General features: G+C 52.0%; 9 protein-coding genes across 9 annotated transcripts; 4 read left to right on the top strand and 5 right to left on the bottom strand.

Moving 5' to 3' along the window:
* Positions 1 to 396: 396 nt before the first annotated feature.
* GT037_000813 (golgi transport complex component cog5) lies at positions 397 to 1734 on the bottom strand (the record flags this gene model as incomplete). Its single annotated transcript, XM_038925860.1, has 1 exon — positions 397 to 1734. One exon carries the CDS (start codon positions 1732 to 1734, stop codon positions 397 to 399), a length of 1338 nt encoding a protein of 445 aa, XP_038791716.1.
* Positions 1735 to 2199: 465 nt separating this feature from the next.
* Positions 2200 to 4214, top strand: GT037_000812 (p-loop containing nucleoside triphosphate hydrolase protein; the record flags this gene model as incomplete). The annotated part of the gene is made up of 2 exons (XM_038925859.1): positions 2200 to 3576; positions 3636 to 4214. The coding sequence occupies 2 exons, from the start codon at positions 2200 to 2202 to the stop codon at positions 4212 to 4214; spliced, it is 1956 nt and encodes a 651-aa protein (XP_038791715.1).
* A 1731-nt stretch (positions 4215 to 5945) lies between these two features.
* On the bottom strand, positions 5946 to 7624 carry GT037_000811 (atp-dependent rna helicase dhh1; the record flags this gene model as incomplete). Its single annotated transcript, XM_038925858.1, has 4 exons — positions 5946 to 6749; positions 6800 to 7396; positions 7452 to 7530; positions 7581 to 7624. 4 exons carry the CDS (start codon positions 7622 to 7624, stop codon positions 5946 to 5948), a joined length of 1524 nt encoding a protein of 507 aa, XP_038791714.1.
* Positions 7625 to 8453: 829 nt separating this feature from the next.
* Positions 8454 to 9197, top strand: GT037_000810 (integral membrane protease of the rhomboid family; the record flags this gene model as incomplete). Its single annotated transcript, XM_038925857.1, has 1 exon — positions 8454 to 9197. The coding sequence occupies one exon, from the start codon at positions 8454 to 8456 to the stop codon at positions 9195 to 9197; it is 744 nt and encodes a 247-aa protein (XP_038791713.1).
* Positions 9198 to 9608: 411 nt separating this feature from the next.
* Positions 9609 to 11674, bottom strand: GT037_000809 (uncharacterized protein; the record flags this gene model as incomplete). Its single annotated transcript, XM_038925856.1, has 6 exons — positions 9609 to 10532; positions 10581 to 10678; positions 10833 to 10938; positions 10987 to 11142; positions 11189 to 11389; positions 11441 to 11674. 6 exons carry the CDS (start codon positions 11672 to 11674, stop codon positions 9609 to 9611), a joined length of 1719 nt encoding a protein of 572 aa, XP_038791712.1.
* A 1623-nt stretch (positions 11675 to 13297) lies between these two features.
* GT037_000808 (uncharacterized protein) lies at positions 13298 to 16900 on the bottom strand (the record flags this gene model as incomplete). Its single annotated transcript, XM_038925855.1, has 3 exons — positions 13298 to 13742; positions 13790 to 14478; positions 14528 to 16900. Coding segments are annotated over 3 exons (3507 nt in total), but the record flags the coding sequence as incomplete, so codon positions are not given.
* An 876-nt stretch (positions 16901 to 17776) lies between these two features.
* GT037_000807 (uncharacterized protein) lies at positions 17777 to 18581 on the top strand (the record flags this gene model as incomplete). The annotated part of the gene is made up of 3 exons (XM_038925854.1): positions 17777 to 17801; positions 17927 to 18162; positions 18243 to 18581. The coding sequence occupies 3 exons, from the start codon at positions 17777 to 17779 to the stop codon at positions 18579 to 18581; spliced, it is 600 nt and encodes a 199-aa protein (XP_038791710.1).
* A 419-nt stretch (positions 18582 to 19000) lies between these two features.
* Positions 19001 to 22462, bottom strand: GT037_000806 (cbs pb1 domain-containing protein; the record flags this gene model as incomplete). The annotated part of the gene is made up of 8 exons (XM_038925853.1): positions 19001 to 19115; positions 19170 to 19272; positions 19361 to 19592; positions 19718 to 19742; positions 20324 to 21156; positions 21205 to 21299; positions 21350 to 22223; positions 22274 to 22462. The coding sequence occupies 8 exons, from the start codon at positions 22460 to 22462 to the stop codon at positions 19001 to 19003; spliced, it is 2466 nt and encodes an 821-aa protein (XP_038791709.1).
* Positions 22463 to 23281: 819 nt separating this feature from the next.
* GT037_000805 (arm repeat-containing protein) lies at positions 23282 to 26767 on the top strand (the record flags this gene model as incomplete). Its single annotated transcript, XM_038925852.1, has 5 exons — positions 23282 to 23464; positions 23518 to 23737; positions 23787 to 23962; positions 24010 to 26504; positions 26560 to 26767. 5 exons carry the CDS (start codon positions 23282 to 23284, stop codon positions 26765 to 26767), a joined length of 3282 nt encoding a protein of 1093 aa, XP_038791708.1.
* Positions 26768 to 26924: the final 157 nt, after the last annotated feature.

Here is a 26924-nt window from a genome sequence, read left to right as displayed (position 1 = left end):
CTGAGGTATATGGGTACAAAATAGTTATGATTACATGGGGGACAATGACACGGTTTTCGTTTTCTCTCCTTTGGGGGACTCGGGTAGCAATTAGCCAATGGAGTTCCGGTTTCATTCTTCATTATGACTTTCAAGTCTCCTGACTCATGAATGTTGTGATGATGCTGATATGTGTGACCTTGTGGATATACATGTACTGGCTTGATATCTTGCATAGTGAAGAATGGCAATGGATTTGGCATCTTACAGAGTTCTGCTGTGTAGCCAACAATCTGTTGATGCTTTGAGAGTGTCGTCACAGGTTAACATATCAGTCGAGAAGTGAGTTGAAGTGATGAAGCCGTCGCTAGCAAAGCAGGTATATCATGCAAGCCTTTTTTGGAGGCAGTTGTTTGCTCATTTGATCTGTCCTGTTATACTCCTAACCATAACGGCAGCCTCTCTCTCCCAAGTCACAGCTACACCCTTACTCGATAACGCTCCCGCCAATTGACTGCCGCGACTCACACATTCCCGAACTGAATCACCAACTGCATTTTTATTGCTCCTCAGCGTCCGCGCGGATACACCACCCTTGTTCATGAGCTCCTGAACTCTTGGTGACATGTTGGAAGCGAGGGTTCTCCAAAAGTAGCTGGGTAGAGAGGAAGTATCGAGCGCTTGGAGAAGAGGTTGTAGAAAATTGGCAAAGGTCGGGACATGCGAGGGGTCGAGTAGCGGATGCACAGGCGGCTTGATGCTTTCGAGCAGTGATTGTAGCGCTACGATGTTCTGACACCGCGCAGATATCTCGAGCAGCGTGCGGTCCAAGGTGGGAAGCTGGCCCAAGGCTCGTGCAAGTGATGCGAGGGACGATTTCAGCTGCGTCTGGAGATATTCCTGCAGCGGATTGAGCATGAGCGTCGGGTCAAATGTCGTCTCGGTGGTTGATGTCTTTGTGGGAAGCGGCGACAGGAGGTAGAGAGTGAGCAGTGCAGACGTGGTTCTCGACTTGGTGTCCTCAGTTTGCGCAAAGGTGGATGCCGGAGTCTGGCCTGATGAAGATAGTAGCGAGGACATGGAAAACTCCTTGACTACCTGCTGAGCCCGCGACGCGATGCTGCGCTCGCCTGGGTTGATGAGCTCGTTCTTGAGTGTGTTCACCACGTTGACCCTCTCCAGACCTTCTCCCTCTTCGCCTGGCTTTGAAGCGGCAAACAATTGGCGCAGGGATAGCATCGTGTCTGCCGAGCGCACCATGGCTCTATGGTCCTCCCTCTTTGCGCTGCCAACACCGCCCAGTTCTGACATGCGCACCTCGAGCTGCCTTCCTAGCATGAGACATCGCGCGACTGCTCTCCCCAGCTTGACCGTCTCGCAGAGTCTTTCGGCTGTTAGTCGCACCTGCTCAGCGACCTCGTAGCGCTCAATGACCTCCTTCTCCAATGTTTTGTACGACTCAGTCAAACTGGCAACCTGTCCCTCCACCTCGTGCAAGATGTGTCGGCTCGATGCGGCATGTTCTCGAGTGTGCTCTAGTAGGGGCAGCGCCGATTTGGTAGTCAGCGTGTCGATGTGCGTGTCGACTTCCTGAACGTCGAAGAGGACACGCGACAGTGGTGTGGACAGATCTAGCGGCGTGTCCGAGGCGTTGTTGGTCGAGAGGACAAGTGTGTTGGCGAATGACGTCGCTGAGAAGTCTGGATCGAGGAAGGCTTCATAGTCAATGTACGAAGGCTCATCGTCTTTGGACATGGTGCGAGCTTGTTCCAACCATGACGATGCGCAATGCTTGGGTGGGGTGGCTGCCGACAAAGTCGCGACAGGGATCATCGTCTTAGCGCTTGTTGGACCTCCGCATCTTCTCCGCGCCATGCATCTCATTCAAGGGAGCTACATGACTGTACCATTGCCTGACTCAACTGTGTCACCCACAGCCCCTCACGACTATGACCGTTGTGGCTACTCACATCTGCCGATTCTCCTTGATGATACACAATCGAGCTCTTGTGAATGGCTTGGACTCATGCAGCGGAACGCCTGAGGCCGGTGAGTCCAAGGGCTGCTAATGGGGGCACAACTGTTGCCTGAAAGTCCATGTGGCATGGTCTTTCAGTATATCTACCTGAGCATACAAGGCGAATTAACCGTCTCATAACCCTTATTGCTCATCGCTTGCACTCATTTCTTCACCCTATCTGCATTGAAACGTCTACCATTATGCCCACCACGGATATCGCGAATGGTGTCGACAACACAAATGGCACTGCAGGATTTGCCCCAGAAGGCTCCCTCACATCCTTCAAGAACCTCTACCAAGGCCCGCCAGACAAGAACAGGAAGTGGAGCTGGACCGAGAAAGAACCAGAAGACGTTGCGGATCCTGCTGAGAATGAGGAGACTGCCCAGCATGCCCTTATCACCCGGCTTCAGAAGGCGACCGACTCTCGCAAGAAGTACGACATGCACTCAATCATTATCCAGTCACCGTGGTTAAAGGATGCCCTCGCTGAAATCCTGAAGGACTATCCCGGTATACATTGTGGATTGAAGCGACTGGAGTTTGCAGCGCCATTTACTCCTTTCGTCCATCGATGGTCTCAGCTACTTGAGTACAGAAGCAGGAAACATCTCGATGCCACTACTGCCAAACATGTCGAGCTATTGTATGGAGTACTCTGCGCTGAGCTGAAGGATGTTATCAAGACACTTGAAGACTACGTTAGCCACGGTATCATAACGTTTGATCACATCTGGACTATGTATCAACCTGGTGCTCTCATCTACTCAAACTCCCACAAAGGAGCATATGGAGTCTATACGCTGAAATCTGGGTCCTACGGTAACACCCCGTGTGGCAGGATCTACCAGCTCAACGTTGAAGCCATCGACTGGAACGGCACCTCGTTTGGACGCAGTAGCCAGACTATCCGACTTGGGGAGTTCCACGGCACTGCCCGTATTCTGGGACTCTCAGCTTTCCCTTTGTCCTTTCATCCCTACGAAGCCAAAGTCAAGGAAGCGCTGGTCAGCCGTGGTAAGAAGTTCGAAGCTCTTGCAGGCAGCCACTACATGGCCTACGAGGGCTTCGCAGTCACATCGGACAGGGATGGTAACGAGGCATCCTACATGTGTACTGGCCGTATCATCGTCGACTCGGACAGCTATCAGCGCTTCTCTTCTCGTTCTGTTGGTCGTATTGAGCCTCTTTCTGCGAAAGAATATGCAAAGGAACCTGAAGGTGCCCCTGAAAGGCTGGAAATCCAGGACCCAACTGAAATGAAGTATGTCTTTGGAAGTCAGGAGAAAGAGGAACGCCCAAGACTCACCGAACATCACCATCTCCTCTGCTTGCCTAGAGTGAGGGGCTACTCGCTCAAGAAGAAGAAATGGTTGCTCTTCTACGTCGAACTGATTCAAGACATCAAATTCAATGAGAATGCCTTTGCCTCACTCGTTCTTCCCGAAGATCAGAAAGAGCTCATTCTCGCGTTTGCAGAGTCGCAGGCCATGAACCAAACAGGCTTCGATGATGTTATCAGTGGCAAAGGCCGTGGACATATCACTCTTCTCAGCGGTCCTCCCGGAGTCGGTAAGGTAGGTTCTATCTGTTTCCTTGTTAGAGTATAGCTAATCAGTATATTGACAATCTTTAGACTCTTACCGCTGAGTCTGTGGCCGAGCACATGCGCGCTCCACTGTTCATGATGTCGGCTGGTGATCTGGGCATCGATCCCGACCAAGTCGAGACCAAACTCACCAACATCCTCGAGATGATCTCCAAATGGAACGCTGTTCTTCTTCTCGACGAATGCGATGTATTTCTCGAAGCTCGCAGCACGCACGATTTGGAGCGAAACAAGCTTGTGTCCATCTTCCTGCGTGTGCTAGAATACTACGAAGGCCTATTGTTCTTAACCACCAACCGTGTTGACAACATTGATGCTGCCTTCCAGTCTCGTATTCACATCAGTCTGGCATACCCGAATCTTACATCTGCCTCGCGGAAGAGCATCTGGCAGAACTTCCTGAAGAGCTCGGGAGGCCTGCACGAGTGGAAAGATGACGACTTGGAAGACTTGGCAAGCGTGGAGTTGAATGGACGCCAAATCAAGAACGTTTTGAAGAGCGCATCGCTGCTCGCTGCGAGAAAGAAGGATGGCCTCAACAAGAAGTATGTGGACATGGTTTTGGGGATCGAGAAGAAAAGGCCAGGCGTTGCTGCAGGCTTTTAGAAGATGGAGTGAAACTTGAGCTCGCTAGTCGCTATACGGCCAAAGCTACTTATCACTGCCTCCTGTTACACTGATGGGAACGACCCAAGTCCTGTTGGCGGTTTATTTCCTTGTCTGTCAGCCCGGTGTCATGTTGGGCTTCTAGAGAGGGAACATTTTCATTCTTAGTGTCGTTTTGGCTAGCTATCGTGATTAGATCAACAGGAGTAGAGGATATGAATTCCTTTTATTGAGAAACAAGAACGATAGAAAGGACCCAACACAGGCTCATGCGTCATTTGGAATCTGGAATGAGGCGGGGTACCTGATAGCGATTGAATACGAAAACGACTAGGAGTTTCTCTTGATGTTGGTCCACGAAGGGTTCTTCAACTTGTCGATAATGAGAGGCGAAATCATCTCAATCAAATCGCGTAGCATTAGCCTTTGAGTGGGTATATCTTGCTTTCAACTGACATAGCAGGCAGGATATGTCACGAGTTCTCAATGCATTTGATGCCAATCAACCTTGGTAGTCGGAAGAAAGCGAGTAGCAAGACGTTGAGAAAACAGTGTTTGAGGGAAGTAAGTTTGCATTGAAAAGACCTGGGACTAACTTGAAGTCGATCAAACACGACGCCCAAACAAGGTCGCTTCATCAGGAGTAGTAGCCGCAGCAGTGATTTGCCAACAAGTTATGTACTCAAAGCAGACCATGATCATAATCCACGACTTCTCCAACCGTGCCCTCAAAGCTTTTTTCTTGTTTTCTTGTGATAACAACGTGGTTCGTTTCGTTGTTTTCTTCTTACCAGGAAGTCCTTCCAATCCACGAAACCTCTAGGATCGACGACAGACTGTCGCAAATATGAATAGTGCGCCGTGTTGTCCGAGAGGCATACATGTAGCTTGATTGGAAGCACAAACCCAGCCTAGTCCGGTCTTTTGCTTGCAGTGCAAAACAGAAGATGACTAGTATTGAAAGGCGCTCCGTTGTACCGCCAGGTGAATGCGGTAGCCTAGGGGAGATAGAAGGGCCGCTGAAACTCCATAGTGTAGTAATGTGCGCCATGGTGTAGCAACGTATCAAATAGGGAGTGTAGTTGTGAGGCTGAAGACGATAATTGTTGTCAAAAGCCAGAAATGAGAGCGACATAGTGTCGCCGAGGGAGACGTGGGATAGCCCTGAAAGAGCTACGAATATCCAGCAGCGTCGTGAATAGGGTATAGCCGTACCAAAGAAGATCGTGCTCAGCCGTAAACCTCTACATGAGGAATGCTGGGCTTTTGAAAAGACTATACTAACCACAACCGCCAATGCTGTTGAGTAGAGAATGGAAGTGAGAACTAGAAACCTAGAAGCGCACGGAGCTGTAGAATGCGCTCTACTATAGAGGCAGAGGCCTCCAAGAACGCAGTCGGCGAAACCAGCCGACCGACACAAAGCAAAAACTAGACGCGACTCTGACAGACCTTGGTATATAGTACATGGAGAAAGGTCCGATCGTTATAACCGTATTGCGCCGATGATTCGATTCGTCAAACCTGAAAGTGGAAATCCAGGTATTCCGTACCGTGTCGTCGGAACCGATCGCATAGTCGTAAAAAGGAAGAAATTCAATAATGCACTCGGTGGCAAAGCGCCAAATGCCATTGCAGGCTCTGAACAGAGGGTTGTTGGGTGACATGGTAACGTATGTTAGATGTCAAAGTCAACACAATGCGCAGATAACCAACACCCACCAGACTCTTTTACGAGGCCGGAGGCGGGCCAGTGGGTTGTGGCCTAGGGTTTCGCTGAGGATTCTGACCGTTTGGTTGACGATTCTGTTGGTTTTGTGGAGGACCTCGGCGTTGTCCTTGAAATTGACCACCGCCACCACGTCCGCCACGGAAACCTCGAGCGTTGGCGTTACCGCGTGCGGCACCGTCTTGTTCTTGTGGCTGACCTTGGTTCGGAGTGCGCTGGGCGTTGGACATAGGGCGAGGAATGGACTCGGGCGATTCGTAAACGTATAGGTTCTTTTCGATGACCTGGGGAATGGGCTGGATCTCTGTACCAAGCTCTTGTTCGATCCTGTAAAGATTGAAGCGGTCTTCCCAGTTGATCAAATTGATAGCCAGACCCAAATGTCCGAAACGACCAGATCGACCAATCCTATGCAGATATGTCTCGGCGTTCTTAGGGAAATCAAAGTTGATTACAACGTTGACGGCTTGAATATCGATACCACGAGTGAGCAAGTCCGAACAGACGAGGTTTCGGCATACACCATTGCGGAAGTCGTGGAAGACACGATTACGGTTGTGCTGAAGCATACGCGCATGCGAGTAGAAGCAGGAATATCCAAGCTCAGTGATCTTCTTAGCAAGAAGCTCGACACGGTTCGTCGAATTACAGAAAATGATGGACTGGTTAATCTGGAGCTTGTTGAAGAGGGTGTTCAAGCAGTGGACCTTCTGCTTCTCCTCAACAAAAGCGTAGTATTGAGTGATACCACGGAGCGTCAGCTCATCCATGAGGTTAATTTCGTACGGAGAGTTCATGTGCTTGTCCTGTAGTGGTTTAGCAAATCTTGTATGTTGCAAAGGCTCACTAAACATACCTTGAAGCTCTTGACTACAATAGGGAAGGTAGCAGAGAAAAGCATGACTTGCCTGTCCTTGGGGTGGAAGCCAAGAAGCTGCTCTACAACTGGGGTAAATTCAGGTGAGAGGAGCTTGTCAGCCTCGTCCATGACAAATGTTTGGCAAGCGGAAAGATCCGCTACGCCTTTTCCAGCCAAGTCGAGGATTCTGCCCGGTGTTCCGACAATGATGTGAACGGGGTCGCTCAAACGTATAATGTCGTCCTTCAGTCCTGTACCACCAGTCGAGACCATGACGTTGATACCGAGGTGCTGTCCCAATTGTTTGCATACTTGGGATGTTTGTAGCGCGAGTTCTCTGGTGGGTACAAGGATCAGAGCTTGCGTCTTGGGGCTCTTGGGGTTTATACGCTCGAGGGTGGGAATAACAAAGGCGGCAGTCTTTCCAGTACCGTTCTTCGCTCGCGCAAGAATGTCTCGACCGGTGAGGGCTACTGGGATTGTCTCTTCTTGGATAGGGGACGGCTTTTCGAATCCGGCCTCGAAAATGCCCATCATAAGCTCGCGCTTGATGAAGAAATCTTCAAACTCGAGGCCCTTGGTCGCTGTAACGTCCTGACCTAGCGTTAGCACACGTCCCAAAACGATAACTCGCAGGCTCATAGCGTACCTCTGTCTGGGGTCGCGCATCCTTGGCTGGCGCGTTCAGCCCGGCTTTCCAGCTTGCCTCTCCTGACGGCGCAGCATCGCTAGGAAACATGTCAGCGCGTGGGTCTTGCTTCTTTGGGCATTGACTCACCTCAGCTGCGTTGCTGCTAGTTGGTTGGTGATTTCTGAAGTCATTGTGTATGTGGGGTCCACCGAAGGTGGGGTTGCTGGTCGGGACGTCAAGGTCTAGTGGTGTGGATAGATATGCAATTGGTGTGTGCACAATGCTTGCGGTAGGGCAGAGCAAAGCAGATGTAAAGTGAGGGGTTTGGACGTGGAAGTCGAGGTGGTGTTTCCCGAAGAAAGTGGGGTTCGGCAAGTGCGGGATCGGGGTGCTTCTGGCTTGATGGCGACTCGAATGTCGAGTTGTTCTAGTCGTGTGCGGTGTCGAGGCAGCTGGTTGAACCTCGAGAGAGTCGCAATGCCGTTGTTTCGCCTTGTAGAGTGGTCTGCAGGTGGGTGTTCGCGCGGGATGTACTGCGAGCAGTAGGAGTCAGTATGAACCTCGGGAGGCGGAGCGCAGAGATGATGGTGTAATTTTGTGCAGCTGAGGGCGGTTTGTGTGGTGTTGTGGTAGCTGAGCGGGCCGCTTTATGCAAGCAGGAATCTGAAGCTGGTGGAGGGCAGGGGCCCGTGCGTGCTTGTCATTGGCCCTGCTGACGTCGGTCCGTCCCTTCTATATGCTCAACATTAGCCCAAGTTCTTTGCCCACGTTCCAAGTCCGCGCCTGATGTATGTCGCCGTATCCCGTGTCATGGACAGAGTGTGAGTACTAACCATCTACATAGACTCCTTGACCTGAACCCTGTCCATCAATCTTTTGTATCAATTGGTCGATTTAACTTGCGTCTATAACTACCCGTCGCCACACGCCTCTCGTGTAGATCCAAATAGGACCATGTCGTCTCTCCTCAGCCTCTCACAGACTTTCCGCACACTCAGGATACCAAAAGCTACCAAAACAATGTCTGCCCACTTCTTCTCTCCCTCTCAAACATCCCGACATATCGTCCTACCACGAACGCGCTTCTACTCTTCGGGCGGCTACCGTCACTACCGATCCCAGGTAAAGATGAACGAACTTGTTCTCTATGGACTCATGGGAACCAACATCGCCATCTTCGGGTACGCATATTACGTCAAGGAGCAAGCTAGGCAGGGCTTCTCAAGGCCGTTTGTGAATTTCATGAACAAGATGACGTTAAACCTCACTGCGTTTCAGCATGGAAACTACTTCTCGCTCCTCACTTCCATCTTTACGCACATAGACATCGGCCATATATTTTCCAACATGTTCACCGTGTACTTCCTGGGTTCTTTCTTGGCTAGTGCGCCCATCATAACGCCCTTCCGCTACCTGACCATTGCTCTTGGCTCTGGAATTGCGGGGTCTGTCGGCTACCTATTCAACCGGTATTATCAGTTGCAGGCTCAAGGTCCTCATACCAGAGACTATACGCGCGGTTTGGGATTCTCCGGAGCCGTCATGGGCATCAGCAGTGTAGCGGCGTGTCTGGCACCACATTCTAAAGTGATGATATATGGTCTCGTGCCAATGCCACTTTGGGCTCTTGTTACGGGCTATGCATTCTACGATGGCTTCGGTCTCAACGACGCGAACTCGCCCATTGGCCATGCGGGACACCTAGGAGGACTGGCGTTTGGACTTGTGTATTACTTTGCTAGGCTGAGGGGTTTAAGGTTGTGAGTTCCATAACATAGATGGGATACCCTCAGCTTATCTTGAAGACGCGAAGGGTTTCCTGCTGACAACATATGTACTGTATGCTTCGAGCCTTCACAATAAGGTGACTGGACTTCATGGCCCGTATCCACATTCTGAATACCATAATCTGTTACCAGCTGCAGACGGATGATACATACGCCTAACACTATGCTTCTTCATTCCTATCGCATATGCGGTTCCGGGACGCCGATAGGTCTACACAAACACCGCCATACAATTCGATCCAAATATGCTATCCAAGAAATTGACAAATGGAATACAAGATCGTCCTGGCTCTCCAGCTGTGAAGCATATCTGCATTCAATATATCAGCATGTCTCCGACCGTCAATTAATCGAGGTATAGTAGCTTACCAGAATCTTCGATTTCACTTCAAACTGTCTCCTTGGACGGGCTGGCAACTTCCAACTCGTTACCAGCGCCAAGCTCTGGGCCGCCGTTCGCACCATTGTCAGCTTCAGAAATGTACTTTGGCAAGCCTTGTGGTGTATATGACTTGTTTGGAGTGTGCTTGGGTGTCGTAGATTCCTCCACTTCCATCTCCTTTGCTTCTTCCTCGTCAGAACTGTCGATGATGACCTCTTCAGACAAAGCGCTCTTGCGTGGAGGCGGCCGTTTCCGCTTTACCGCGTCCTTATCCTCATCTGTCTCCTCATCGATGAGCTCTTCAGACCGGCCGCTCTTCCTCGGCCTGCCACGCTTCTTGGGGATTTGACCTTTAGCCTTCATCCGTGCTGCTTTGGCAGCCTTTTTACTGGCAGCCTTCATACTGGCAGCTATGGAGAATTCTTCGTCCTCGTCAGATCCTTCTTTCTTCCATGCACGACCTTTGCCCTTGAAGTGTTTGGGTTTAGCGGACTCGGGCTCGGTTTCTTCTTGAAGGAGAGCCATGGCCTCTTCATCCAGTGAGGCTAGTAGCGCGTCGTCAATGTTCTTGCTGATTGACGCGACTGATACTCTCCTGCCCTGCGCAGCTGGTGATGTGTTACTTGAATCCTGTGCATCTCCATTTGTTGGCTCTACATCCTCAAACAACTGCGAATCGTGATAGTATGGTCTCTGTTGTGCAGGCTTTCTTGTGCGAAGACCACGTCGGGTGGTGCCTGCTGATGCGGCAGTCGGATCTGGAGAAGCTGCAGTAGAGTCTGTCTCTTGGGCTATCTTTCCATTGACTTTTGGTGTGACGTTTGTGTTGACAATGATGCCTGCCTCGGCTACACTCACGGTATCGCTAGGCGTAGCTTGAGTGGGATCTTCTTCAACTACAGCTCCACTTTCAGTAGTAGACCCCTCAGGCTTGACCATGTTAGCAAAATATACTGGTGTCTCGGAAAGTACACTTACAAAATTCTTCTTCTTCGGTGTTTTCCTGGTGCTCAGTTTCAAGATATGGCTTTTCTTCGGCGAGTCTGAAGTCGGTACTGGGGCTGGCGATTTCGGAGCTGTGAAAGGTTTAGCTCAATCACAACAGAACATTCAAGCAAGATTCCGTTTCAAATCATCATGAGGTTTCGGCCCAGCAGGGTTCTGGCAAACGTGACAGGACTACACAAATCGGGCAATCAATCTTCAACATAGTTTTAGAAATTCACATACCAGATCGAACTGGAAGAGGAGATGCAATCGCAGATGCAGAGACCTCATCGATCGTAGTTTCCATCGGGTCCTCTAGCTCGTCATCTGGCGAGATGGTCTCCTCCGACTAGATACGTCAGCGTGGAGTAGAAGACATGTACATAGTGAAACTCACAATAGGCTTCTTCCTTGCTTTGCGTGTCGAAGACTTGCGCTGCCCATTGAAGGTGATCATCGGTGCTGTGGGCGTCGCAATCTCAGCCACGGGCGCCGATGCTCCAACGTCTTTGACGACTTCACTGTCGCTCGCTGAAGCGACGACCTCCTCGGACTTATACAGTCAGCTAATAGACAGAAGCTCAGCGGGTGTTACTCACGAGTGGCTTCTTACGCGCCTTACGCCTCTTCTTGCCAGAGGGACTAAAGTCTTCCGAGTTGGCGACGGCAGTCGATGTCGCAGGCGAAACCGTGCGCCACAATCCATTGCCATTTGTACTTGCAGACTTCTTGGGGCGGCCAACTTGACCACGAGCCTTGGCTGCTTGAGGTTTGGCCTTAACGGGTGGGGCCTCCTCGTCCTGGTGCATTCAGTAAAGGACAGATTTTGATTCACCGTGACAATAACTCACAGTTGAATCAGAATCCTCAAACATGCGCAAAGCTGTGTAGTACAATGAGAGACCACCTGACTTTTTTTGAGACTCTACCCATTCTTCGTACGAAGGAAAAGGACCGTTCTGATTTGCTTCTTTCCAATCCATGAACTCGCGATGGCCATGCTTGTCCTCCCAAAAAACGGACGAGCTGTCGCTAGACTTGTGAATACCCTTCTTTGCAGATGCCTGGTGGCCGTTCGGGGCCATGATGGACACAAAAAGTCTCAATGGTAGCCAGGGTTGAGCAGCTGTAAGAAGCGCAAGAACAGATGAAAGAAATTGACGCGCGCTAATGATGCTGACCCAGAAATGCGCGATAGAAATCTGTGCCGATTAAAAGTATGAAATGAAGTGGCGTGAGGAGATGCGCGCGAGGTTGACGAGTGTCGTGAGGAAAGTCGGTGTCGTGAAGTGACAGAAGAGATCCAAGTCCATCCGAGATGATCCACGTCTCGTGGCACGTTAGCTCGGAATCAGCAACGTCGCCAATTGCGATGAGGCGGGCGGTGGCAAACTTCTTACCGAAAATAAGCAATTGGCTTCAATTGAAACTTGAGTCAAATCGTGATGCAGACGTCGCTCTAAGGTGGAGATGTGGAAAGTGGGAATGGAGGGTCCGCGCAAAAGGGAAAAGAAGGTGCGCTAATAACCTCCAATTTCAGCTCGACCACTTATCGGATCGAGGTATATCAACAACTTTAGTTTCACTCCTCAACAGACATCGTAAAGCCAAAGGCTCGATGGCATGTTATTCGATATTTAAGTTTACCATGTTCAGCTCTACCTTTTTTCTGCACTCATGTGCTTCGGGCAAGTACTCTATGCAGTGGTGATGACATCTTCTCTATCAACGCGAATTTCTGCAAACATAAAATTGTTCGGTACCACACGAAGCCGTCAATCGCTAGGATAGCTCTTGTCAATCTTAGGAAGGCCTGCGTATATCTTTCAGATGCCATGTGTTTGATGTCAACATCGCACTACAGCTCAGCTCCGTAACTAGTGGAAGTATGATGAGCGTAGGAGAGACGCATGCTCAGAGACCTGCGAGCTGACGACTTGCTAGTCTGTTGTTCATGTTACAAGTGCTAAGGTCGACCGTGTTTGTCTGTGCGCAATGATACTGTAGTATCATGTTAATATCCTGGTGACCACACTGCGACAAGTAGGGTAGTGTTCGACTGCCATGTGAGAACCGTCATCACATATCACACTGACAACCAATTTTCTACCGCATACCTCACGATGAACAACTATATCATCTCGGTAGCGATATGCTGTTTATGTCACACATGAAACAGAGACTAATAGCATGGTCATACTCCATGAATAGCATTGAAATACTATGGGCGACCCATAGATGCCATGATAATCTTCTCAAACCCATGGATCTGGTATATACAAAGAGGAATGCACGAAGCCCCAAGTCCAAAACTAACCCATCATGAGCCCAACCTGATGTCGCAAACATGCGATCGTAAAACCACGCAGAAAGCCACTACGCAAGATGCAAAGTTGGGTATACAAGGACAACCCTTCCACCTTTTCAATGTAACAAGACAAATTTGCTCCCGCAGAAAGATGGTGAGCGAAGGAAATGAAGAAAAAAAATCGCGCGCAAGATTAGCATGCTCTGTGCAGACAGAAAAGTGATAGCGTAAGCCCGAAGCCGTCATGAAAAGCGCGAAAAGAATAAAGATATCTCGATGAATTAAACAATGATTGCGAAAGACGACCTCCTGTCACCTACAATACATGGTGAGAGGTCGGAATTATAGAAGGCGACTGGTAAAATAGATCCAGTCGCGGTGATCAGCCAGCAGTATGTCACTAGAAAGACTCGGGTGGGCTCGGCATTCCATGGGCGCTACCATCCTCCTTCTCCGGCTCTTGTACGCTGTGGTTTTCTCTCTGCACTGGCTCAAGCTTCAGTTTTCCAATGGGCTTGCCAATGCCCTTCATGAACCCAGCTTGATCGTTGCTGTTTTCATCCTTCTCCTCATCTAGCTTGCGCTTCTTACGAGCCATTTGTTGCTGCTCTCGGAGAGGACGTTTCCGAGGACTGGAGATCTTGCCCGTAGGTGGCAAACGGGGTTTGGGGAATCGCTGCTTCGGGGGGAGATCGTCATCTTCAACAAGCGGCTGACTATTGTTGTCATGAAGTTTGCTGAGGAGCCAGTTCTGCAGAAGACCAATCTGGTTTTCAGCGGTCTGTACGGTAACGGGCTCGAATTTTGACGGTTCAGGCATGATGACGCCAGTAGTTGCGATGTTGCTGAGTAAATTAGCGGGACCCTTGTGGAAGCATTTCGCCCAACGTACCTGTTATCCTGTCTGGCATACGCATTATGCACCCTGTTTTGCAGCAAATGTAACGGCACACTAGATGTGAGTCCGAACTCAATATCGAGACCAAGCTCTTTGAAACCAAAGAAGTCTTCGCCGATGTCCTCGGCGAAATCGCCTCCCACGAACTGCTCGCTACCGTCATTGAAGGCACCGGCACCGTCAGCGCCAGCGTTGTCCATAGCTGGTCGCAGAAGTTCAGTGTAGTACGATTTCATCCTATCGTGCATACCACCGAGCTTTGTACCAAGCCTTTCGACATCGTCTTTGACATAAGTTTCCAGTGACTCAAGATCGACGCCATTAGCATGCAAAGAATGAAGCACGGCTTCTTCCTGGGTAAAACGCGGTGCCCAGTTTGTAGCCTGGCCGTTGGGAAGGATGATCGGTGTGTCCGACTTCATCTTTGGCGTCTCGCGGTAGATTCCCAGGCTTGCAACAAGATTTTGGAAGAATTTTGCCGCGATATCAGTCACGGCGTCAAGAGCGGACGGCTGGAACTCTTCGAATCCAGCATGATAGAAGACCTTGCCAACGCTGCGCTGCAGGGCAGCACGACAGACATAAGGAGCCATGATCGGCCCATCCTCAGACGTGACTATTGGCTCAATGTCTGCCTCGTGAAAAGGCTGTGGCTCATATCTCTGGAACTGGTTTTGGTACAACTAAAAGGGTCAGCGGTTGTACTCCTACAGAATCCGGAGAAAGACCTACCTGTGACTGAATCTGCATCTGTTTGACGATGCCAATCTTTGCACAGATTTTCCTGGTTTCTTGCAATATGTGGTTGTTACCATCGAACTTGTGCACGAGCGCACTGTCAGGGGAAATGAACTGTCCTTTCGGCAAGATACGCATGTACTCTTCCGCTTGTGGAATAACATAACCTTCAGCGTCCTCGACCCATTGCAGACGCTCAGAAAGGTCAGGAATGGTGCACACAGGGTCGTAGTAATCAGGAATCTGACGCTCTTCTTCCCCTTCAATGCCTTCCGCAAGTGATTCGCCAGCTGTGGCCTGAACGCCGTCTTTGCCGTCCGGCGCAGAAACAGCTCCACCAGCAGACTCTTCTTCGATAGCCTGCTTTCGGTGTCGTAACCATCTTCTCATGCCAGCTTTAGTGCGCAGAATGGCAGGTTCATCCGGTTGTAGATGGTCGTCACGGAACAATCTGTGCCTCTCTGATGCGATGATTGCTCGATCTTTCTTCGTCACTTGTTTCCAGGTTTTGTATTCCAGGTCGTCGAGATCGGCATCCTCTTCCAAAGCATCGCTGACTGAAATACCAGTGCCGTCGGCTTCCGATACATCGGCTTGACTGCCATTCACGCCGTTCCGCGAGATGCTGTTTGGCCCTAATGGTGTCAATGCACCGGGTGGTGGAGGTGTTGAGAAACCATTGACGCTCCCTTCCATTTCAGAGTCAGCTCGTAGAAACTCATTCTTCAGGTTGGATACTGCGTTGTTAAGAGACGGTACTGGCGGCTTCGTTTCTGGGCCCGGCGTATCTTCCAGACCGGCTGGAGGAGCCTTCCGTGCCGCGTTTGAGCCTTTGCCTCCTTTGCTTGGTGCCTTTCTGCCCCGTGAAGCCATGATAGGTTCCTCATCTTCGCTGTCATCAGCGCCATCAGCGTCTGCATCGCCATTACGCATTCTCCGCTCCTCAGCCTCGACCTCGGCGCGATCACGAACGGTAATATCAGGAATGAGAGGTACGAGCTTCTCTGTTTCCTTCTTCATATGCAAGGCCTTTTTCCGGAGGAAATGGCTCGGGTCTGCGTTGTACTTCAGACAATTCGACCATATAAGCATGAGGTCTTCCACGAACTCCTTCTTGGATTTGTACTGTAACTGCTTGAGCTTCTTCATCATTGTGCCAATGTCCATGGGGTGTTTGATCACATTGTAGTAATCTGGGGCCTCTCGCTTGTTGACGCGCTGGAGGAAGGGGTGGGCATGTTCGTTTGCCTTGAGTTCCATGAGGACCTTCTCCGTGCTCTCGTAGAGCTCCTCCTGGCCGACCCGATCTTCGTTTGCCCATTTACTCCTATTCTTACGGACTTCGCTGATGAGGCTTCGTAGCTGCGCGTCTGTCGCATGAACTCTGTCTCTTTGCGCATCGATGCGGGAGATGAGGTGCTTGAGGGTAAGGCTAGACGCCCCGAGGTTGGTGGTGCTCAAAGTGCCCTGCTGAGGGGCCACGACGGCGCTGTTGGGCGGTGCATTCGCAGGCGTTCCAGATGTTTCTATCTCCACTTGGCGGTCGAGCTCGTCAAGCTTCTGCTGTTCCAGCATCGCGTCACGGTCGCTCTCCAATGGGTAGAACATGGTCTGGAAGCTCCGCTTTGCAGCATCCTCGGCTGCCTTTTTATCTTGTTGCAGCTTCTTGCGCACATCATCTGATGTCTTTGTGTGTTCCAACGAAGGTGTCCCAGTCCGGTCGTGACCTGACTTGTTCGATATGGAGGGCACGCGGAGAAGGCTTGGCGTGCTGGGAGCGGCGGCAGCAAGGCCATTGGTTGAGCCTTTCGTGTGTAAGGGAGAGGTGCGGGTATCGTCGTCATCTTCATCGTCTTCGTCATCGCCGTAGTCGTCCTCGTCGATGGTGCGGGTTAGCTTCTTCGGGGTGATGGCTGGTCGCGCGTCATGCGCCGGAGCATCACCGGATGACGCCTCGTTGTCCAGGGCATCAACAGCATCGCCTTCGTATGTGCCGCCGAGCACTGAAGCCAGACGCGCTTCGGTGCGTAGGTAGTGTTCGCGCCAACGCGCCGCCCGAGGATCTTCCTCCGCGGCGATGTCTCCCCCATCCCCGAAGTTGTTCGCGTTGTGGTTTGACATGGCCTCATCGTTCAGCGCATTGGGAGTCCGCAAACGGGTCGCATTAGGCGGTTGATGGAGAGAGCGGCTATGGATTGGGCGTTCTCGCGATGATGGCGGATATGGAGACGCACTGAACGACATAGTCGTCGTCGTGGGTTGTGGGGGGTGGTCTTGGCGGTTCGCGGCCTCACGGGGATGGCCCGCCAGCAGGGCGACCGTCTTCCAGGTGTCGCAACGCGATAAAATCAAGCATGTGAGAAGAGTCTACGGCGTGCGAGTCGATTTCTGATGACTGCGAGATGGAAAGGGGTGCTGTGGGCTCGCGTCTTGATGGCCAAAGATGCGGCCTGTGAGTTTGGTCGTTGGTTTAAAGTCGATAGTTGCAGGTTGACCTATCCCTTCTCCAGGCACGCCTTAGCGTTAGCACCTCGACTCCCGCAACGAACCCCATGAATCACCCACATCCCATTATCAGAACCCTTGATCCCAGCGCCTACGTGTCGGAAGCATTTTCCAGCATGATAATTTATTCTATGTGCGCCTGAGATGCTCTATCGTCGCCTCCAGTGGCCTTGCACACGCTGACATGGCGCCGATGGCATGGACTGTGCTCCCTGGCCGTATCTGGGTCACGTTCTTGACCAAGGAGCCCGTCTTTTCCAACTCTCATCCAGCAGAACCTACCCTGAAAATGCTCTGTGCATCGTATTTTGCAGCTGTACAAATGTAAAGGACGGCATAACCCCTTTGAGTCGCAGTCGACTTTGATGCAGCTCGAGAAATACAAGCTTCTTCATACTCATGTCCCTGGGGAAGCCCCCGCATTTCCTTAATCGCAATGCTGAGATCAACCTCAAGATGCAAGCCAGCAGAGATAGCGTCAGGTACCAGGACTCGGAGCTGCGACCTGGGTCTACCCGCAGTTTCCTAGGTTGTCGATTTTCACAGGTTCCACACGTGATCGACAGGCATGATACCATGATAGGTTAGCCCGTGTCTGCAAGCCAGTTCCGCAAGATGCCAGCTCGTGGCAGCATAGCAACGCTCGGTAGCTCCAGCCGCCCACCCGTAGCAGCGCTCTGTCCCCACGACTTGATTATGTTCCCTGAGCGCTCATAGCCGCAGCCAAACGACCACACGATGCGCATACGGAAGCCGTTTGCTGGTAGGTAGCACGAACTCGTTCCATACGTCAGAGAGAGCTTTAGGCACTGCGCCCGAGCAATCAACAGACATTCCTCTTCGACTTGCTCGCAGCTCTCATACAACACCAAGCTGACGCGTCCACAGGCGCTTTCGTAGCCCTGATCTTCATCAGCGCCGGCGCCGGGTTTTCCCCGCCCGACTACAAGATCCCCTCGTACAAGCAATCCGACAAAGCACTACATTTTCTCGCCTTCTTCCTTCTTACACTATGCTTCTACTGGATACTAGAGACGAGTCGAAGGAAAGTCTTACAGCTCACCTTCACGGTGTGCACGATTGGTCTGGGGATTGCTAGTGAAGTTGTGCAAGGCTTGTTGCCTGTAAGTCAAGATGCGCCCGAGAAGAAACGGCTCAAGCACAGGGCCATGGGTCGAATTACACAAAACTAACTTGTTCCAAGATTCATCGTGACTTCGATTATTACGACATCGTAGCCAACGTCCTCGGTTCGCTCCTCGCTCTCGGCCTTTGTAATTGGTACCACAAGCGCATGCTCGAGCGAAAGAGAGCTGCACGCGGATATACAGCCGTTGCCGGGGACGAGGAACGAGACATTGAGCTGGGTGAGAATGTGGAAGGGCAGGAGTCCGGTGTCATCCGATCCACTGTTGACGAAGAACTTGAAACATGGGACGAGAATGCAGAAGACTGGGACACTACTGAACCGGAGCCCGTAAGTGGGAAGAAGAGTCTTGACGATGGAGGTGATTTGAGTGAGGGGAAGAAGCGAAATGACTGAAATGATGACACTGTATGACGTGCATAATGAAAGTTGCACTTGGGCTGGAGTAACGAAGCACTGGATGTTGCAGTTCTTCACGTCTTATATCCCACGCTTGCAACAACACGTGCTGCTCATGTCGTAAGTGAACGGCATATAAGCCCCGCAGTCAGCCAGCTGTACGAGCATTTGATACCCAGTAAAATCACCAACATGGACGCAAGGTGGTGCAAGTCGACTTGGATATTCGTCTACAAGTTCATAGCTAGCTCTCGGTGCTGCTTATGCAGGCTTTCCCGAGCAAGCTTCAACCATGATTTCGTCATTTGGCCTGTCCCTTCTTCTGGATTCATGCATTTTCCAGTATGACATTCCGAAAGAACCCTAAGACCCCACACCAAGCGCCATGATCATTCCCTTTTCGAACCACACGCTACTTAAGCAGTAGTAGTCTTAGCAGCGGCCTGGTTGGGGTTGATCTTCTTTCCGTCCTTGTTGTACCTGACACGTGGGGGAGGAGCACGGTTGCGGCGGCCTTCACGGGAGCGGACACTGCCAGTGTGTTAGAAACGAGTTCATCCGAATCCTTGTGCGGGCTGAACGTACCGGACGATCTTGCCGTGGATAGCGCAGGAGACGCAGTACTGGAGCTTCAGGTACATCTTGGGGACAGTGTACTCGGGGAAGACGGAGGCATCAGAGATATCACCTGTGTGTTGTTAGTCCTCAATGCCCTGAAGTCGCCGCTTCGCTATTTGTCGTGTTCGGCGCAGCGTCAGAGCGATCGTGAGACGTACGGATGGCGGCGGACTCGACCATGTTGCGGATGGTGAATCTCTTGATTGCCTTGTCCTTGGGTGTGCATCGTGAGCAGTTGGAGCAGCGGATGGGCTTGACGTGGCCGCGGCCCTTCTTGTTACGACCGTTGGACGCGCGCTTCTTGACCATGGTTGCGGCTGATTCTATCGAGTTTTGTAAGCGGGAGTGTGCGTTGACGAGGTACGGGAGTGCGTACTGAAGATGTGTTATCTAAAAGTCAGCAGTGGGGTGGTTGTCGTGAGGTTCGTCCTTGACGTCGGAGTCGTGAAGTCGGCACGCACAATGCGAATATTCAGAAGCGAGTGAGCTTGGCGCGCCGCGCGCTAGCCACATACAGCGTAAGAGCACTCGTAACCTCTGCTGTAACAACAACACGCAATAGAAATGTTGTATTCACGGAAAGATGAGATCGGAACGTAAATAACCGTCTGTATGTTTGTATTTTGGAGTTGTGTGCCATTGTAGGCTACACAGTGTATTACCCCTGCAATAATCCGACATATTCTTCGTTTGAATTAGTAGGCATGCTCTTGATGACCTTTGAATAGCCGGCAGGTTGTGATGTTCAGTTGTATTGTCTAAAATAAAATGCGATGAAAATCTTGTGTTTCCAGAGTAGACGTTATGAGAGCCTTCCACCTGATGACGCCACATGTTGATCATATGCTACAACATGTCAAGTTTGAAGAAGGAGGCATCTCATGTATCATCATTGGTGTCTTCCATACTCATTACTGTACTGCCTATGTAGCCGGGCTATCCGTCAATCCATCACACTTCTACTTGAACAAAGTTGTGTATTAGTGGAAGTAAAATGTATTCAATTTGACTACCAAAACAGCTAGGAAATACCCAGGGGTCTATGGGATATCAGATTCTTACAAAAGAAACAATTCACTCTCGCTCTTACTCCAACACACATTACCCCACGTCCACCTTACCGACTAGCGCGACCAAGAACAAAGACACCAACGATAACTACGGCTAGTACACCGATAGCTCCAGGTAGGAGAAGGTCATTTGGAACACCAGCAATGATCTCTGGCTGCTGCGACAGAGGTACTGGTTGATTCCGGCCTCTCGATCTAGGCTTTTCGTCGTCCTCATCGAAGAACTGCTTGCGCTCGCGAAGAGTAGACTCAGGCGGTGTAACGGGCTTGGGTAGCGCAGGTTGTGGATTGACCTCGGCAGACATTGGGGCCTTGTCGGGGTGGTGTACGAAAAGGTCAACCTTCTCGCGATGCGCCATACGAGACAGGCTGACAGCTTCGACCAAATCGTCGTTGGTGGTGATGGAGATGGTATCACCCTCGTTGTCAAGATAGCTAAGTGCGAAACCACCGCGAGACACTTTGCCGTCTTCAAAGCTCGGTGTGCCTCCTATGGCTTCGACCTCGCTACCGAGCTTGTTGGCTACATTGTGAATAAGCTCTTCGATGCCTGCAGATACGACTACCTGCAGACGGTGGACGCGACCACTTGGCGCCTTGAACTTGAAAGGGAATGGCATGTCCTCCATGTGGGACGGTGGAATACTGGCGACAGCGGACGGGTCTGGTGAGTCACCGCCATGATGAGAAGCGGACTCGTTGGGTAGCACACTATCGCCGCGATCCATGAGGCCAGGGCGGTCGTTGTGTGAGAGGTACGAGCGGTGGTCATGGACACGGCTTCCACCCTCGCCTGACATCATCGACTCAGTCTCGTTGTCCAGAGACAGCCAGAACTTATTCCACGCGGGGCCTTCACTGTCCGTTGTGCTGATGTTGTTGATCTTGGAAGAGTCAGCACAAATACTTTTTCACTGAACAGCCCGACATACCTGATCGAGAGTAGCATAGGTCAGTTTGAGAACATCGACCATACCAACGATTTCTCCGGCGTCGCTCATCACGGGCAGGTTGAGATAATGCCCATCTGCAGAACGTTAGCAATTATTCAGCTCACTCAGCATTTGGAATACTTACCATGCATCTTGCGGAGAGCAGACTGGATGCTCATGTCCATGGGCGCAAAGTCAGGATGAGGTGTCATTACTCGTACAACACTGCAAGTCATGGGGTCGAGCCCTGCGGCAATAACGCGGAGGACGACATCCTTGCTGGTGAAGATACCGGTGATGGATCCGTTGTCCTGTACCAGGACGGCAGTGGTATGGTTCTCCTTCATCAGTGACGCAGCTTCCTTGACGGAGGTGCGCACAGAAACAGTGGTGGGCGGGAGTCCCGTCAAAACAGACTCGAGCGTAGGCCCAGACATCTTCTGACGAATAGCCTCGACGTACTGGATGATCTGTTGCGGCTGGCTGGAGCCCATCTCGGCCTGGACACCCTCTAGAGCATCGTACAACTTGCGCGAAGAGCTGTAGGCGCGCTCCAACTTCTCCATGGCGTCGTAGAAACATTTGGTAATATCCAAGATACCCGAAATGTCGTGGTTCTCGTCCATGACTGGAAGATGACGAAAGCCCTTCCTGACCATCAGATCCAGAGCATCGGTCGCACTCGTATCGGTCTTTGCGCAGAGGGGGTTCTTGGTCATGATCTCTTCGATGGTGACATCGCGAGCCTTGATTCCAGCGCCAACGACACGGAAGGCCAGGTCCTTGGCAGTGAAGATACCTGCTATGCGTTCATCGTCATCGGTCACCAGCACGCAATCTTCTCGTTTAGCGGCCATCAATTGAGCCGCCTCGGCGACTGAGGTAGAGGGCTTGATCTGGAGCGCGGGGGAGGGCTTCAGGGCGAGGACAGTGCCAGGCGGGGCTTTCTTGGAGGGTCGCACTCGGCCGCTGGGGTTCTTCTTCTTGTTCAGGTCGGTTTCGATCTTTCGGCGAATGGCCTAAACACGAGATGAGTATGTGGTTGTCCATGGCAAGCAGGGCAGCTTACGTCGTCGCGCTTCGACATCTTTGCGCGGCTGGCGCTGAGCGAAGAGCCGCCCGCTTCGCTCTGGGCAACGTGAGAGGCATGAGTCTCGAGAGCTGGTCGTGGAATCCCCGATGGGCTGTGGGGGAATTGCTGGGGCTGGTTGCGGTTCGAGGGCTTGGGCGTCCCCCGCATGGTACCGGTATGCGACATGGCGTGGGCTTACGAACCAAGCTCCTGGTCAAAAAGCAGTTTGCTGGCAGGTGGGGGAAAGGGAAATCGGACGTCGACGTGGTTGCCAGGGTACGGAAAACAACGCGAGGGAGCAAGCGCCGGGGCCAGACCGCTACTCCCTCTTTGCCTTGACAGTCACCATGGGAAATGTGCACATGGCAGGCTACCACGCCTAAACACCTGGCTCACGTCACTGCTACTCGGGCGGACACTGTCTGGCGCATACGGCTTGCGCTTTGCATCTAGTCGTGCACGAAGCTGCCTCTCTGCAAAGAGGTCATGCACGCAGCCATAGAGACTAGACAGCCTACTACCCTACAGCCTACACCCGCGCAGAATAAGGAAGTGCAAGACAGCCCGTGTCCAGGTCGAGTCTCCAAGTGCCTCTTGATATAGACACGAGTACTGTTAGTGTTGTTGCAGGCTGCAAGTCGGTGAGAAGGCACAACAGCCAATGGCATGGTGGGGTTGCACTCTGCACGCACCCTTGTTTTTTTGGACAGGCGGATTCGCGAGGCCAGCCCCGCCAAAACAGTTGGTGAATGAAATTATTTCTACGGCAACCATCCCCCAAGCCAGACGACACAAAGCCCCAGATTCAGCCGCCGACGGACGTCTGTAAGATAGCACACGCTGCTTCTGCACATTTCGACGGCAGTAGGGGCGCGACTCTAGAAACACCACGTCACACGCGCTCCGCAAGCACTACCGACCAAGCGACCTCACTCCGTTGCGAACAACAACACACCGAACCGGGGCCGCACCCCACGATACACACGACAAACACACGCATACGACATGTCTGTCCTCCCTGCCGAGGTGCACACCGCGCTGGCCACCCTGCTGCAGGGTCTCCAGTCGCCCGATAATGTTCAGCGCACCGCCGCCGAGCAGCAGTTGAATGACGAATGGGTTGCCCAGAGGCCCGAAGTGCTCTTGATGGGCCTCTCGGAGCAGATTGAGCTGGCCCAAGACACCTCAGTACGCCGTTGATCCGGTGCAAATCGTGCATGTTAGCTTACAAGCCATGTCAGACACGGACATTCGCCGCCGTCATCTTCAGGCGACAGTCGTCGAAACCGCGAAAGGCGCCCTCTGGTCAGACGGCCGACCTCTTCCTGACCCTCAATGCCCCCGAGCGCGAAGCCATTCGCGCAAAGCTCCTCCAGTGCCTCGCCAATGAGACCGACAACTCAGTACGCACCAAGGTTGGAGATGCCGTAGCCGAGCTCGCTCGACAGCACACAGATGAAGGTACGAGGAAACGGCACATCTCACACAAACATGTCTAAAAACCACCTAGGCGTTGCATGGCCGGAGCTCCTGGGCGCATTGTTCCAGGCCAGCCAGTCCGCAGACCCCGCGCAACGCGAGAACGCCTTCAGGATATTCTCGACAACCCCGCAGATCATCGAGAAGCAGCACGAAGATGTGGTCATGACGGCCTTCAAGGGCGGCTTTGCCGATAGCGAGACATCGGTACGCTTCCCACATGCACATGGTCATGCTCAGCTTACACCTCACAGGTCCGCATCGCATCCGTTGAAGCCTTCGCGTCCTTCTTCCGCTCCATCACCAAGAAGGCCCAGTCCAAGTATTACTCTCTCATCGGAGAGATTCTCAACATTCTGCCACCCATCAAGGACTCTGGCGATGCAGAGCTCCTCTCCAAGGCCCTCGTCTCGCTCATCGATCTTGCTGAAGTCGCGCCCAAGATGTTCAAGCCTCTGTTCAACAGCCTCGTCCAGTTCAGCATCTCCGTCATTCAGGACAAGGATTTGGGAGAGACGGCCCGACAGAATGCTTTGGAACTCATGGCCACGTTCGCCGATAACGCACCTCTCATGTGCAAGAAGGATGCCAACTTCACCAACGACATGGTCACCCAATGTCTGTCTCTGATGACCGACGTTGGTGCAGATGACGATGACGCTGAAGAATGGAATGTTTCTGAAGACTTGGACGAAGAATCTGATTCAAATCATGTCGCGGGAGAGCAGTGCATGGATAGGTTGGCAAACAAGCTTGGCGGACAAGCCATTCTTCCCCCGACTTTCAACTGGTTACCTCGCATGATGACCTCTTCAGCGTGGCGCGACAGACACGCAGCTCTCATGGCTATATCAGCCATCTCTGAGGGATGCCGTGAATTGATGGTTGGCGAGCTAGACAAGGTGCTGGATCTCGTCCTGCCTGCCCTCCGAGACCCCCATCCTCGTGTGCGATGGGCTGCCTGCAACGCCGTCGGCCAGATGTCGACTGACTTTGCTGGTACCATGCAGGAGAAGTACCATCAGGTCGTCCTACCAAACATCATCCCAGTCCTGGAATCTTCAGAGCCTCGTGTGCAAGCGCACGCTGCTGCCGCTCTCGTCAACTTTTGCGAAGAGGCTGAGAAGGACATCCTTGAATCATATCTTGACCAGCTGCTTAACCATTTGCTCATGCTTTTGCAGAGCCCTAAGCGCTTTGTGCAGGAACAAGCATTGTCTACCATTGCCACTGTTGCGGATTCTGCAGAGGCTGCCTTTTCCAAGTACTACGATACCCTTATGCCTCTTCTATTCAATGTTCTGCAAGAGGAACAGTCGAAGGAATACAGACTTCTTCGTGCCAAGGCTATGGAGTGCGCAACTCTCATTGCTTTGGCTGTCGGAAAGGACCGTATGGGCCAGGATGCGCTCAATCTTGTACAGCTGCTTGGCCGGATTCAAAACAGCGTCTCCGAGGCTGATGACCCGCAAGCCTCATACCTGCTTCACTGCTGGGGCCGCATGTGCCGTGTGCTAGGACGGGAGTTTGTTCCTTTCCTCGCCGGTGTCATCCCGCCACTGACCGAGCTTGCTGGAGCCAAGGCTGACATTCAGCTGCTTGATGACGAGGAACAGGTTGCTCAGATTCAAGATGAAGAAGGCTGGGAATTGGTTCCGCTCAAGGGCAAGGTTATTGGAATCAAGACCAGCATCCTCGATGACAAGCACATGGCTATCGAGCTCATCGTAATCTACGCCCAAGTGCTAGAGGATGCTTTCGAGCCCTACGTGAACGATATCATGGAGAAGATTGCCCTTCCGGGTCTAGCTTTCTTCTTCCACGACCCCGTACGAGTCGCATCCGCCAAATGTGTCCCGGCATTGTTGAATGCATACAAGAAGGCCCACGGTCCCGAATCAGCAGAGCTGGGTGCACTCTGGGGACGTACTGTCGAGCGCGTCCTTGAAGTTCTCAGCACTGAGCCTGCCATTGACACTCTTGCCGAGATGTACCAGTGCTTCTACGAGTGCCTCGAGTGCATCGGCCGCAACTGCTTGTCGGATGCACACATGACCACCTTCATTGAGTCCGCTAGGACTGTGCTTCAAGACTACAACATCCGCGTCAAAGAACGCCTAGAGGAGCAAGCCGAAAACGAAGATGGTGAGGAAGCCTCGGAAGATATTCTCTTCGCGATCGAAGATGACCAAAACCTTTTGTCAGACATGAACAAGGCATTCCACAGCATTTTCAAGACCATGGGTACATCGTTCTTGCCTCACTGGGCAGGTTTGATCGAGTTCTACAGCATGGCTGTTGTCAACCCCGACCCTACTCAACGCCAATGGGCGATTTGCATCTACGACGATGTGCTGGAGTTCTGTGGCCCAGAGTCGTGGCAATACAAAGACCAAATCATCCAACCCCTGATTGACGGTATGCAAGACGATGTTCCTGCTAATCGCCAGGCGGCAGTATATGGTGTAGGTGTCGCAGCTCACAAGGGTGGAGAGAACTGGTCAGAATTTGTTGCTGCTTCTCTAGAGACACTTTTCCAGGTTACACAGAGGCCCAATGCCCGCGCGGACGACGATATCTTTGCGACAGAGAATGCATCGGCTGCGATCGCCAAGATCCTACACTACAACGCAAGCAAGGTCGCCAATTGGGATAGCGTGGCTGCAGCCTGGATCGACACCCTTCCAATTACTAACGACGAGGAGGCTGCGCCATACGCGTATGCCTTCTTGTCCCAGCTGATTGAACAGTACGTCTACATATCAGGCAGGATACGCAAGAGAACTTCGCTAACTGTTTGACAGGCAAAACCAAGCCGTATTCTCCCAGCCCGCGAAGGTGTTCAATTACGTTGTGCAAGCTCTCGAGGCCGAGACTTTGCAAGGACAGACCGCGAACCGCGTCGTCGCATCCGTCAAGGCGCTCATTCAGGCGACTAGCACCGATCTCGGTCAAGCTGCAGCCACTCTGACACCGGAGCAGCAGCGTACCGCGCAAGCCTACTTTAGCTAGAGGCTGAGTAGGCCATTCTCGGACGATCAACTTTACGGACTTGTGGAGAAAAATTCACATGGGACACGATGCATGAGCGGCGTTCGATTTGGAATTGTGACATGAGCACACTAGCATGAAGACACGATGCAAGGAAATGCCGTGAGGACGTCTGAGC

This window comes from Alternaria burnsii (assembly GCF_013036055.1).
Source record: "Alternaria burnsii strain CBS107.38 chromosome Unknown 705, whole genome shotgun sequence".
Classification (NCBI taxonomy): domain Eukaryota; kingdom Fungi; phylum Ascomycota; class Dothideomycetes; order Pleosporales; family Pleosporaceae; genus Alternaria; species Alternaria burnsii.
Note: the sequence above shows the minus strand (reverse complement) of the source record. Positions and strands in the feature narration are given on the sequence as shown.